The 13,824-nt window shown below is 44.0% G+C and overlaps 1 protein-coding gene across 1 annotated transcript in view; it reads left to right on the forward strand.

The window, feature by feature from the left end:
- The window catches only part of dock1 (dedicator of cytokinesis 1), a 693,250-nt gene that overhangs the window by 656,865 nt on the left and 22,561 nt on the right, over positions 1–13,824 (forward strand). The window contains exon 47 of the mRNA XM_041210280.1: positions 6,931–7,068. Coding sequence (XP_041066214.1) covers positions 6,931–7,068 — 138 coding nt within the window. The remainder of the gene's footprint in view (positions 1–6,930; positions 7,069–13,824) is intronic.

The raw sequence follows: 13,824 nt of genomic DNA on the forward strand, positions 1-13,824 counted from the left end.
CTGCCAGGTTAACTTATGTGAGCAGGAGAGATCCACACTTAGAGGAAATGGAGAATTTACTCCAAGTGTGAATAGAACACTAGAATCAAAGGAGGCCCCTAGTTAATGGCCCAATCATTCGAAACAAAGCTCTTGAATTGCACCATAAAGAGTAGTAAAGGGGGTAGTGCTGGTGATAACAAAGGTGGTGCAGAAGGTGCCCCTCCTTCAACTTCCAAAGGATTCTCAGCCAGCACAGGATGGATCGGGAACTTTAAAAAACGCTCAGGGCTGCATAACGTGAAGTTAGTGAGGGAGGCTACTTCAGCTGACCATGCAGCTGCAGGAGAGTTTCCCAAGGTGCTGCAAGATTACATTGAGGCAAAAGGTTACCAGACAGAGAAGGTCTTCAGTGCAGATGAAACTGGCTTGTTATGGAACAAGATGCCAAATATGACCTACATTTCGGAAGAAAAGACAGCTCCTGGTTTTAAAACAGCAAAGGACAGGCTGACACTTCTGCCATGTGCCAGTGTGGCTGGCTTTAAATGTAAACCAATGCTGGTTTATAGGTCAGAAAAACTTTGAGCTTTTAAAGGGAAAAATATATCTCACCTGCCAGTCTTTTGAAAGGCTAACAGCAATGCCTAGGTTACAGCAGTAGTATTTGAAGACTGGTCTGCCAACTGCTTTCTGCCAGAGGTCTGCATTTATCTAAGGGAAAAGAACCTGACTTTCAAGGTCCTACTAATCCTCGATAATGCAACTGGACATTCACATGCTCTCACAGAGAGCCATCCAGATGTTGACATCTTGCTTTTACCCCCAAATACGACTTCACTTATCCAATCAATGAACCAGGGGGTCATTACCTCATGCAAGGCTTACTACACCTGACAAAGTTTCAGCCACATCCTTCACTTCTGGAAGCAGACCCTTCAGCCACAGTCCATGATTCCTGGAAGGAATTCAACACCCTCATAGCAGTAGGCATAATTAAGGACTCATGGGTTGAAGTTAGAGCTTCAACCACAAACACCTGCTGGAAAAAGTTTGGCCTGAGACTCTGAATGATTTCACAAAGTCCCCCAATGTGGACGCTGAAGTGGGCAGGATTGTTGACTTGGCAAAACAAGTTGGAGGGGAGGGATTTGAAGACCTGACCACAGATGAAGGCAATGAGTTGCTTCAATCTCATCAAGAGAATCTCTCTAAGGAAGATTTGGTTGAACTGATGAAATTAAATAAAACTAATTGGGAGCAGGAGGAAGAACCTAAGAAGGCTTAATTCACAACCAAGATGATGGCGGATCACATAAGATCAGCTGAATATTTGCAAAAACAGACGTCAGACCATGATACAAGCATGGAAAGAAGAATCACCTTTTATGGAGCAATTGACACAGCCATTGCTTATAGCCTAGAACTTTGCAAAATTGAAAAACAAAAGGCAAAGCAGTCAAAAATAACATTGTTCTTTTAATCCACATCAATATCTGCATCAGCCACATCACCCACTCCCTTTACCTCCACTCCCAAGTACAGTAACGTACTGTAATTTATCCTATATTGTAATTAGCAAGTTTTACATTGCTCCTGTTTCCTTGTGTTGCCAAACAATTTCTACAGTAAAATTGACTTGAATTTACTCCAAAACGTGGGGCAGAATTTTCCATGCCCACTGACGTCAGGTGTGTTTGGTGGTGTGAGCAGACAATATGGCGCGACGTCATGAAACCAGTTTGCAATTGTCCGCATTGGCCCGTCAGTGGCGGGCCCTGTTTCCCACCATGGGACGTCGGAGACCACATTTTAATACATCAGCATATCATTATAAGCCCAGCTCTCCGGTTTCATCCCTCCCCCCGGCTGGATCATCCGCTCACGTCAACAGAAAAACACGCCGGTGTAGAACACATCTTGACAAGTGTGTCGTGCAGAAGTTAGGACTTACCATCAGGGTTTTGCTCACATTGCGGACATCCAAGGAGCAGAAAATGCTGGAGCCCGACAGCAACAGGGTTCTGGAGGAATGTCCATGGCATGCTGGGTAGATGCTCAAGGACATGGCTCTAACATGAAGCAGTTAATGGAAGGTGGAAAGTCATCATTGAGGTTCTGCTCACAACAGATGATGATCGGGTGGGTGGAATGGAAGGTCCAGCTGTGTTTGGGAGAAGATGATGTATGGAGGGGGGGTGGGGGTGACAGGAGGGTGTAGGATCAAATGGGAGAAGAAGGTGTGTCAGGCAGGTGAGATTGGAGGGAGGGAAATAAAGGTGTCGGGGGGATGAGGTTGGGAGGGGGGGACGAAGGTGTCAGGGGGGTGAGGTTGGAAGGGGGGAACTAAGGTGTTGGGGGGATGAGGTTGGGAGGGGGGTCGAAAGTGTCGAGGGAATGAGGTTGGAAGGGGGGAATGAAGGTGTCAGGGGGGTGAGGTTAGAAGGGGGGAACAAAGGTGAGGGAGGGATGAAGGTGTCGAGGGGGTGAGGTTGGGAGGGGGGAATGAAGGTGTCAAGGGGGGAGGGAGTATGGGGGAGGATGTGGTAATGGTGGAGAAGACGGCAACTGGGGAGGTAGGTGAAAGGGGGGCGGAAGTTGTAAGGGAAGGAGTTCAGTGGGGAGAAGGAATCCAGAGAGGGCAAGGAGTCCAGAGGGTGGAAGGGAAGGAAGGAGTTCCAACCAGCTAAGGAGTCTGGAGGGGGGGATATCCTGGTGAACGTGTAAAGGAGGGCTCTGTCGTGTCCATGACTGCCTCCTGGGGAGCGAACTGCGGGTGGGTGTGGGAGGAAGTGGTGAGAATGACCGAGGGCAGAGTAAGGTGGGAGGGTGAGTGTGTGATGGTATTGGTAGAAGGGTCAGCAAGGGTGGTTGGTGGGGACTCGGAGACACAAACCCTGGCGTGGGAAGGAGAAGGTTAGGGAGGTTAATGTGGGTGAGGGTAGAATTTTCAGGAAGGAACATTTTACCTGGACATCCCCGAAAGAAAAAGGTTGGAGCTGGCGGGGAGGTGAAAGGTGATGCCGGGGAGTTGACAGTGATGTGGGAAAGGAAATGGATGATTGGGGGAGGGGAAAGGACTGGGGAGTGCAAGAAAAACTGCTATGCTTGCTAAATTGAAAGTGAAATGAGAGTCGCGGTGAGATCAGGTGCTGCATGGCAGTGGGTGGGTGGAGGGGCAGGTCAGCTCAGGTGGACAATTGAAAGGAATCCCCAGGAAACAGCATTGAAAGTGCTCAGAACATTGAGATGAGTATAATAAGGGAAGGATCCGCATGCGTGGGAGAGTGCTTGCACAAGGCTCAAAGGCCCTGCCACACGCACACTTCTTCCTCCAGAATCACTAGTGGGCCAGCTGTGTACAGCTGAACTGATAGTCGGGGGGATACAGTGGGAGGACTCGCAAGCCTGTCAATGAGACTGAAAGACACCATTACACATTATTCAGTGAAAGTGAATATATTTTCAGATTGTGATATGGTTAGCCTTGTTGCTTCTAATGACTTCGGCATGGGTCCTCTGGAGAGCTGAGGCCTTGCAGGCCCCGGCTTGATTTGGTTGTCCTCCTGTGGGCCAGCTACTCCCTCTGTGGTGACAGAGGACGAGGTTGATTGGGTCAGGGGCAAAGGGGGCTCTGAGGGAGAGGATAACCTCTGAGGTTCCTGAGTGGATGACCTACAGATGTCCAGCTGCCACTCCTCCTCTCTTCGGGTGCCCAAGGGCCCTGGCCTGACTCCTTGAGGGGAAGGAGCACCTGGGGGGACATCGGGGTGCCCCATTTCCCTCTCACATTGCCACTGCATGAACTCACCCATGGCTACAATGAAGTGCAGGTCTGTGCACATCTCCACTTTCTGCTGGACCAGGATCTCCTTGTCCCCCACCATCCTCCCCATGGAGATCTCCATATGCGCACATGTGGGCACCACTTCATCAAAGAACCAGCGGACACATTCCTCCGACTCACATGCCACTCTGTTGAGGGCTTCCAACAGTTCTGCGCGATGTGTCCCCACCTTCTGCTGACTCTCCAGGGTGAATTGGAAGGCCAAATCCAGAGGCCCATCATCTGACTTGATCCTCACAGATGCCTCTTCCCCAGCAGTCTTCCGAGTGCCAGGGAGCTCGGCTGAACCTGCCTCCTTCTGCTGCAGACATGTGTCCATGCAGCGACTACCAGCTTCTGAACCCAAGCCTGGTCTGGATCTAGATCCTACCGAGGTGTGTGTCTCTGCACTGCTGGAGGGTGTAGATGAGCGCTGAGATGGTTTTCCAGGCTGCTTATTTCCAGCTCTTTAATGGAGGACGAGTTCTCTTGGCTAGAGGTAAGGACATGGATGGAGCTGAGGGATTAGCTGGCTGAGGGTGTCAATCACTTGGCAGAGCTCCCTGTGAACCAAAGTAGAGATAATTATTTCATGGTAGCAGTCAAAAGCAGGAGAGAGAGCACTCACAGTTGTGATGAGAGAGGGATGATGTGGTGCAGCATACTCATGAGGGTGTTCACCGCCGACCTCACCGCTGCCGCAAGCACGATCCACATTCTCACCAATCAATGCAATGGCACACTGCTCTAAGTGAATGAGGGGCTTAATGTGGGCCACCCCATCCCCGGTCTGGGACCTCTCCCTACTGTTGTGAGCCAGCTTCTCCTGCATGAAAACAGATGGAGAGCGTGTGAGCAGGACACATGGCACTACATGGAATGTTTGTGTGGTGAGCGAAGACATGAAAGGGATGAGGACGAGAGCTCCAGCCATTATGAGCCTGACGGAGATGTGAGAGTGTGTGCGAGAGTTAGTGGTGTTGTCCCTTGAGGTGTGAGATCCCTGTGGATGTGTGATGGGTGTGTGATTGGAGAGTAATGAGAAGAGTGACTTATCCTGGCAGAATGAATGAGACCATTCATCCTCTTGCAGCACTGGGTGGCTGTCCTCTTTTGCTGGGCATTGGTGCTGAACACCGCTGCCACCGCCTCCCATGCTGGATTGGTGACCTTGCTTGTTGGTCTTCACCCAGAGCGGGGGGAGAGGACATCACGGCAGGCCTCCACAGCGTCCAAAAGGTGCTCGAGGGGCGCATCATTAAATCGGGGGTTTGGAGTCTTCTTGCCTTCTGGGGCCATGCCTTCCGTGCAGCAGTCTAGGCTGGACGCACTGAGAGGTGTGCACGCAGCTGCACTTTAAATAAGGCGCCTGCAGGGGGTGACGAGGCCGTGAAGTGATGGCGTGGCAGGCGAATGAGAGCCCGCCCGCCATTGAAACGGCATGTTTCCTTGGAATGCATAATTAATGAGGTGGGATTTGGACGATATGGCGTGAAAAGCTGCCATTGTGGCCAGCAGGTAAAACATCCTTTTCCCCATCCACTACCGCACTCAGTGCAAACCTAGGACAATTCCATCTCTAGTTTTTATTGCCTCTTTTCCTTTAAAAATGCCAAATTTTGGGATGGCTGGAACCTATCTAATTCATTTCCATTATAAAATATGTTCGCTCTTTGCGAGATTTTGTGGGAACGTAAACCCCTGCAAACAGCAGGCCTTTACTATAACACAAAAGATCACTGTAGGTTGATTTGTGTTGGACCCAACTTGCAGTTGAAATTCTGCAATCCTTTATTCTGACTTTGCCAATTTTGAGCAAATTGAACTGGTAAAACCAGCACCAGTAACTAAATCAGATATTCTGTTGTGTACTAAGTCAAACACTCTTATCATCCTAGTCATAGCTGACTTTCATTAGCTCCCCATTTCTCAGTGCATTAACTTCACAGTCCTTGTATTGTTTTCAGATTCCACCACAATCTTACTTTAGCTATGTCTGAAATGTCTTCTGGTCTTATTTCCTAGCTTAAACGTTCTACTTTTAAATGCTGAAGTGTGGGAAACAGGGTAGTCCACAATGAATCTTGGAGTTTTAGCTACCATATCACAGCACTCTAAGATTCTCTCACTAAACCCCTCTGCCTGGTCACCTATCCAATTTTCAAAAGCCTCCACAAAGAATCCCAGAGGGAAACTTTAAACAACTGTCATAACCAATAATATTAAGTGCTAAAATAAAAGCAAAATACTGCAGACGTTGGAAATGTGAAATAAAAATGTGTTGGAAAAACTCCAAGGCCTATCAGCATCTTTAGAGAGAGAGAAACAGAGTGAACGTTTTGAGTCCAATATGGCTCTTCTTCAGAATTGGAGAGAATTAGAAATGTGATGGGCTTTATGATGTTGAAAAAAGGGTGCGGAAAGTTAAGTAGAACTAAACGGAAGGTCAGGGATAGGTTAGAGGGTCAGAAAGATTATGTTACAAGGTGTCATGGAACAAAGGGCAAAGTGCTCACATTTCTGTCCTTGCCCTCTGCAATATTCCAATGAATCCAATGCAAGCTTGAAGATGAGCACCTCATCTTCCAATTAGGCACTTCCAGCCCTCTGGATTCAACATTGAGTTCAACAATATTGGATCACGAATTCTGTCCTCCATTTTGCGTTTTTGCTAAATGCCAGTCTGAATCTTGTTTTCGTTTTCAGAGCTATCCTTACCACTCCCTTTGCTTTTTGTTCTATGACATCTTTTTTATTTAATCCCTCCTGCCCTCTAACCTATCCCTGACCATCCCTTTTGTGCTACCTATCCCTTTCCCCCTTTCGACAGTCTAAAACATTTCTACCGCCTTTCAATTCTGAAGAAGAGTCATATTAGACTTGAAACACTATTTCTCTCTCCACTGATGCTGCCAGACCTGCTGAGCTTTTCCAGCACTTGCTGAGTTTATTTCACCAAATTTGCTTTTCTGCCAGTGTCTTTGAACACCCCTCATAAGTTTCCTCCCAATTACCCCATCTCCTGTAAAGTTTTTTGAGACGTTTGTTATGTGAAAGGAGATGTATAAGTGTAAATTGTTAATGTGGAACATTGGCATCATTGTACATTTTTAAAAATTATTTAGATCCCATTCCTGAACGAAGGAGTCCGAATTCATGGTGAGAAAGTAACCGAAGCATTGAGGCCTTTCCATGAGAGATTGGAAACCTGTTTCAAACAATTGAAAGAAAAAGTGGAGAAACAATATGGAGTCAAAACATGTGTGAGTATATTTTTCAAACTTTTTGTTGTGACACATACCATAGATAAGGTGCTGCACTGATGCTTTTCTCTTGTCAATTTGTTCATCTGTTATGACCGATGCAGTTGGTAAAGCGGAGCTATTTTAAAAAGCTCAGAGGGAAACTTCAAACAACTGTCATAACCAATAATATTAAGTGTTATGTTTGAGATGCGACTCTAAACTCAGGAATCAGACCACTAGTTCTCAAGGTTTTACATTAAAGTAAATGAAGCATTTTATTAATTTACACAGGTTAAAATATATGTACACTCCAAATTACTACTATCATAACTTTTAACAAATTCCCAAACTAATCTCCATTAATGCAACAGTATTCCATATACTTAAACAAACACTAGGCAAAGCATTTTTATCTTATGAATTCAAAATGAGTTATTTTCACTGTGGAGCCAGTTGGAGGCTTGCAGCTGCATTTTGACCTTACATTGCCTCTGGCCTGCACACCCGAAAACTACTGAAGTTATACCTACCACCACTGATTGAATTCAAATTCTCATTGTCTCACCAGTCTCCTTGAACTTTATCTTTTAACAATAAGACCCCATTCATTGTATTAATTTTATTAGTAATATAAACATATTGCTATGGCGTCAAGTTTTCACCCCATTTCTTGAATGCTCTATTCAAAAAATGCAAATGCACACTATCTCTCTTACATATCAAAACTAGTACATATCAAAGCACGCAGACTTGCTGGCTTCAATCCAATTAAGACACACCCACAAACTAAACCTCTATTTTAAAAGGAAAATATTTTCCAAAACATTCCATACATTAATAGCTTCATGACATCATCTCATTTGTTGCTGCTTGCTGAGTAGTGCTCCAAAGACCTTCCATGCCCACTGGGATATTGACCAAATATCCATTATTGGAGTCAGAGACTAACCCATCACAGTGGGAAGGGGGTAAAAAGAGTGCCAAACCCTCCTGGCCACTGTCAAAAGTTTACTCAGATTTTCAGATTGGGTTGCTGCAGAACAATCTAGGCAGAGATATCAATGCACCAACGAAAGGTCATTAACCTGAAACGTTAACTCTGTTTCTCTCTACACAGATGCTGCGGGACCTGCTGAGTATTTCCAGCTATTTTTCTTTTTATTTCAGATTTCCAGCATTTTACCTTTGCATCAGTGGCACATATCTGCTCCTTAAACAAGGGTCATTGATACAGGTTGTAACCCTTAATTAAAATCAGCTAACTCAGCATGGACTATGAATAAACTATCTCATTTAGATCAGCTACTCTTGAGTTGTGAGTCTTTGGAACTCTGTTCTTCAAAAGGCAGTAGAAGCAGAGTCTTTGAATATTTTGAAGGCAGAGGTAGATAGGTTCTTGATTAACAAGGGGGTGAAAGGTTATTGGGGGTAGGTGGGAATGTGGAGTTGAAGTTACAGTCAGACCAGCCATGTCATTGAATGGTGGAGCAAGCTCGAGGAACCAAGTGGCATACACCTGCTCCTAATTCGTATGTTTGTATATACTCTTGCTAAGCTCACTGAGCCATTGATGTTTTTAATTCGAAACATGGAAGTTAGTAACCTGTTATATTCTTCCTTTTACTTGGTAACCAGTATCCCAGTGTCCCCCAAAAGCCTCATATTATGCACCTTTGCAGCTCTCGAAGCACAGGTTGTTGATATGTGCCTAAATACTCTTGAGTCAACCCCAGGGAACAGTGTAGAGTAATAATTTGCCTAGTGACTCACTCCCTGTGGGGAAAACACCTCATTGCTCATTACATCTTCATAATGAGCCATTGGAACTGAAAAATCACAATGTGAGGTTCAAACTGATATTCACCTGCTCTATGTAGCATGTTATTACATCAACACAGAGATTTTCCACTTTTTAGGTATTTAATAAGCTTTTGTTTGATGCAGCAGAATATGTCTTTAGTAGCTGCCTGTTATGAAGTGCTGCAGACTTAATGGGCTGGATTTGAACTCCTAAAAATAAGTGGTTGAGGTCATGCCAGAGGTTAAAATGGAAACAATCTGGAATAGGAAATGAACCCACTTTGAAATCGTCCATTCCCAGTTTTAATGCAGCTGGGACAAGGGGCGGGCAACCTATTTGCTTGTGAGTATTGGGTTGGTCATTTAAATGAGGCTGCCTTCCTTCTTTTGAACAGTCATTCTACTTTAAACCCATGTTGGCCAGATTTCTAGGGAGATCCAGCAACTGAAAGAAGGTGCCAAGGGTGCCAACTGAGGCAGCACTGCTATTGGGCTCCTCCAGATCACCATCACCGCCTCAACCCCAAGACCACCATTGACTTCCACCCACAATGGGGACCTTCACACCCCAACCTATCAGGACCAGCCTTGATCACCACTGGACCCATCCTCCCCGATTCCCCCGATGTGAGTTTGGCAGTAGGTGAGGGGATTTAATCGGGCAGGTGGAAACCCTTGCCGCCTTCCCACCTTCCCTGATTATGTCTGGGTGGGACAGCTCATGGAAGGCCTTCGCCAACTGAAGCCCTTAAGTGGGCTATTAATGCCCACTTAAGGGTCTCATCCCGCTGCTGGTATTTACCCTGGTCAAGGTTGCTTGCGAGCTTCCAGGGGGACAGTCCCTCATTCAAACGCTCTCAGTCCCTGATCAAGGCACCCGGCATCAGGAGTGGGGAGCCTGCTGAGAGCCCACCCTTGCTGCTGACCCCCCCATGACTCCTACTTGCCATCACTCACCAAAGGAACTAGTCACAGCCCCATCACTTGAAATCTTCAAGACCCATCTTTAGATTATTTCTGTTTCAAAAATTTCCGTCATCAAGACTGCTACTTCAGTAGATTTTGTCTAGTTTAGCTAGCGCTACCCATATAAATATTGGTGGATAATGGATATTAGTCTGTGATGCCTACACAACTAAAGCAGAAACAGAAATCTGTGGCCTTGATCTCACACTGATCCTAGTCCTTTCCCTGGGTGAATTTCTGGCAGCAACCACCATTCCCCTGGTGGCACTGCCTGCACTGATAGCTGCCGTCTTTGATTGGCCAGTTGCTCTCGGGGGGCAGGATTTCCTCCCTGGGGGTTTCTTGATTCTTGATCCTGGGAAGGCTCGCCGCTGTCCATACTGTGGACCTTCCCAAAAGGAGACACCACTGGGCTCTCACCAGCTCTCTAGCCAGTGGGTGAGACGCCCATCACTCTATTAAATAATCCCCTTGGTTATGGGATGTGTTACGTCCAGATTGGAGCATAAAAAGACATTCATCATACTTCGCAGAAAAAAAGCTGCAACTCCCAGTCATGAATGAAAAAAATTATTTAAGCCACATGTAAAACTGAGCACTTAATGTAGAAATTAGAAATGTCTACAAAAGCTTCCCCACCCTTAGTCTATCATCATGGGTGCTAGGAGTTGTAGTTTTCACCCTGCTCTGCATATTACCCTGACTTGATACAGGCAAAAAAATGCAGGTAACTAGATGCAAACAGTAGGAGAAAATAAGTCAAAAATAAAAGGTTTAATTTTTTTTACAGCGTTTGATACAATTTAAGCCATTGCCTAAAAATTATGTGCAAACAGTTATTTGAAATGAGAATTCTTTTGTGCAATTGAAGGATACTGACATTTACATTGAGGTCAGAAAAGATGTTAATAAGATGCTTTGATATTGAAAGTAGACACTACAATCAAAGTATTTTACCAGTCATAACAAATGACATCTCTTTGATGATTAGATTCAATCTGTGATACTCATAAGCCAGAGGGAGCCTTGTTCCAAAGTATATAGTCTTATTATCCTTGTTAAAGAGACCAAAACCCTCCATAAAGTTAAAATATGCAATGATACAGTGACTAACACTGCAAAGTTCCAAGGTGATCAGACTCGAAATAGCCTTGTACAACTTGAATGTATCCAGTTTCACTTCAAGAGTATCCTAACACCTATGATCCAAGTTCTGGCTTATATACTTTAAAACACATACTTAAAAGGCTAAAACAAAAACAGAATTACCTGGAAAAACTCAGCAGGTCTGGCAGCATCGGCGGAGAAGAAAAGAGTTGACGTTTCGAGTCCTCATGACCCTTCGACAGAACTTAAAAGGCTTCCCATCTGCGATGTTCTTTGTCTCTCACCTAATCGCTAACTGTTTTTTTACCTCATCTGAGATAACGCACTATACATAACCTCCCCAAAACCATCCTATAAAATAATAACAAGAATGCCTGGGTGCCTCCTTACTCAAAGTGTTTCCAGGACATGTTTGACTTGACAAGGTTTCAAACTTTAGCTTTCTGATTAAAATGCAATGTTTTATAAAAGCTCTGTTCTAAAGTGGGGGCTTAATTCAAAATGGAAGCCTGCAAAAGCACATTGCTTACAAAATGCTAGTAGCTGGAGATGCAACATTGGAAAAAAAAACTATGGTGGCATAAATCTATGCCTAAAATAACTTGAGCAAGAGTTAAAACCACTGTGAAAATTCAGGAAGAGTTAAGATATCTTTTCTAGTCATGTGAATAATTGTTAAGCAGAAGCAAGTTTTTAGGGAAGGATAAGAAATTAAATTGTTAAATTGTAAAGCAAAATACTGCATATCTACAGTGGGCAAAATTTTTAAAGTTCCATGTCTTCAGCCAGAAAGCTCCTGTGTGATCTAATGGCGATGCAGGTGTTGAGGTCTTGCAAGAGGTGCGGGAGCACGTGAAAGTGGTGAGCAACGCCAAGCAACATGGTACCACAATAAGTGGGAGACTGAAGTGGAATGAAGGCAGGCCACTGATAACAGCTGCCCATGAGTTTGACAATTATTAGTGGTTGTGTGAGTGGGACTGATGGGGAGCAAGTTATTAGTTTTTTTTTAAAGAATGCATTTTCTGAACACTGGAAATGACCGGCTTTAAAAAATATTTGAGCTGTCAGAAATTCCAGTTATAGAGAACTCTGTATGGTACAGTGCCAGATAAGACAAATTTTACTGTAAATAGTTTAGACCTAATCACTGTCACCGATACATGGTTATGAAGCGACCAAGGTTGGGAAATAAATATTCTACAGAACACAAAATTTTGAAAAAACAAGCAGAATGGAAAAGGAGGGGTAGCCATGATAATACAAGATAACAGAGGGGCATTAGTGAGAAAGGCTCTTGGATCAGAAAACAAAAGGTGGAATCCATATGGGTGGTTATGAGGACTAACAAGCATCATAAAACACTTATGGGAGTAGTTTATAGCCCCCCCCCCCACTAATATTAGTTATACCATTGGACAGTGCATTAAACAAGAAATTATTGAAACTTGTACCAAGACAATGTAATAGTTGTGAGGGGTTCTAATCTTTATATAGACTGAATCAATCAAATAGGCAAGGATGATCTGGACGATGAGTTTGTAGAATGCTTTTGTGACAGTTTCTTGGAACAATATGTTGGGGAACCAACTTGGGATAAAGCTATTTTACATCTAGCATTGTGCAATGAGGTGAGGCTAGTTAGTAATGTCATAATAAAAAATAGCAATCATAATCCTATTGAATTCCACATTAAGTTTGAAACTGACACACTCCAAACACAAACAAGAAACTTAAAATTAAACAAAGCCAATTATATAGGTATGAGAGGAGAGCAGGTTAAGGCTGATTGAGTAAATGGACTAAAAGATATGGTGGTAAGCAAACAGTGGGAAACATTGAAAGAAACAATTCAAAATGTTCAACAAAATAACATTCCATTGAAGAACAAAAACTCAGTGAGAAAGATCCATGGCTTACTAAGGAGTTTGAGGATAGTATTAGATTAAAAGAAGAGACTAATAATGTTGCAAAGGATAATGTTGCAAAGTAGTAAGTCTGAGGGTTGAAAGTGTTTTAGAAACCAGCAAAGGACCACCAAATAGTTGGTAAAAAAAAAAAGGGAAAAGTAGAATATGAGATTAAACTAATCAGGAATGTAAAAAACACTATGTAAGAGCTTTAACAAGCATATAAAACAGAAGAGAGTAGATAAAGTAAACATTGGTCCCTTAGAAGCAAAAAGAGAAATTATCATGGGGAATGAGGGAACGGCAGAGACATTGGACAAATATTTTGTGTCCGTCTTCACAGTAACAGACACAAGTTACATGTCAGAACTAGAGGGTAACCTGAGGGCTAATAAGAGTGAAGAAATTAAGGTAATTAATATTAACAGAGAAAAGTACTGGAGAAACTCAAGCGACTAAAATCCAACCAATCCTCAGGACCTGATGGCCTATATCCTCGGGTTCTCAAAAATGTGCTAACTATGGTTTTCCAAACTTTCATAGGGCAGAAAATTTTCGCTTTGCGGGTGGGCGCAAGCCCGATCCCACTTAAGTGTGAAATAACTCGTGATGACGCCGAGCAAACGTCCCAACGTCAGCGCATACTCGCAATATTTCAGTCGGCGGACGCATACTAAACTGGGAAGTGGCCATCGGCAATTAAGAGGGCAATTAAGCCCATTAATGGCAAAATTAACAGATTTTTTTGTTGCCCGTCCAACGTTACAGTTGGCGGGCGGGTGAATCAGCCAGGCGGCCTTTGCATGTTTCAAGAAACCTCATCCATGTGTGGGATGAGATTTCCGTGATAAATTAAAATAAAACTAAATTTCTGTGAACAGCATTTTCATGACCTACATTTTCAGGTGACTGATTATAAAGCTTGGACGCTTTTTTTCCGGTTTCTGTGACCTTTATTTTAGATTGGTCAGGTCTTCAGCTCCCTGAGGCA

This window comes from Carcharodon carcharias, chromosome 17 (assembly GCF_017639515.1).
Source record: "Carcharodon carcharias isolate sCarCar2 chromosome 17, sCarCar2.pri, whole genome shotgun sequence".
Classification (NCBI taxonomy): domain Eukaryota; kingdom Metazoa; phylum Chordata; class Chondrichthyes; order Lamniformes; family Lamnidae; genus Carcharodon; species Carcharodon carcharias.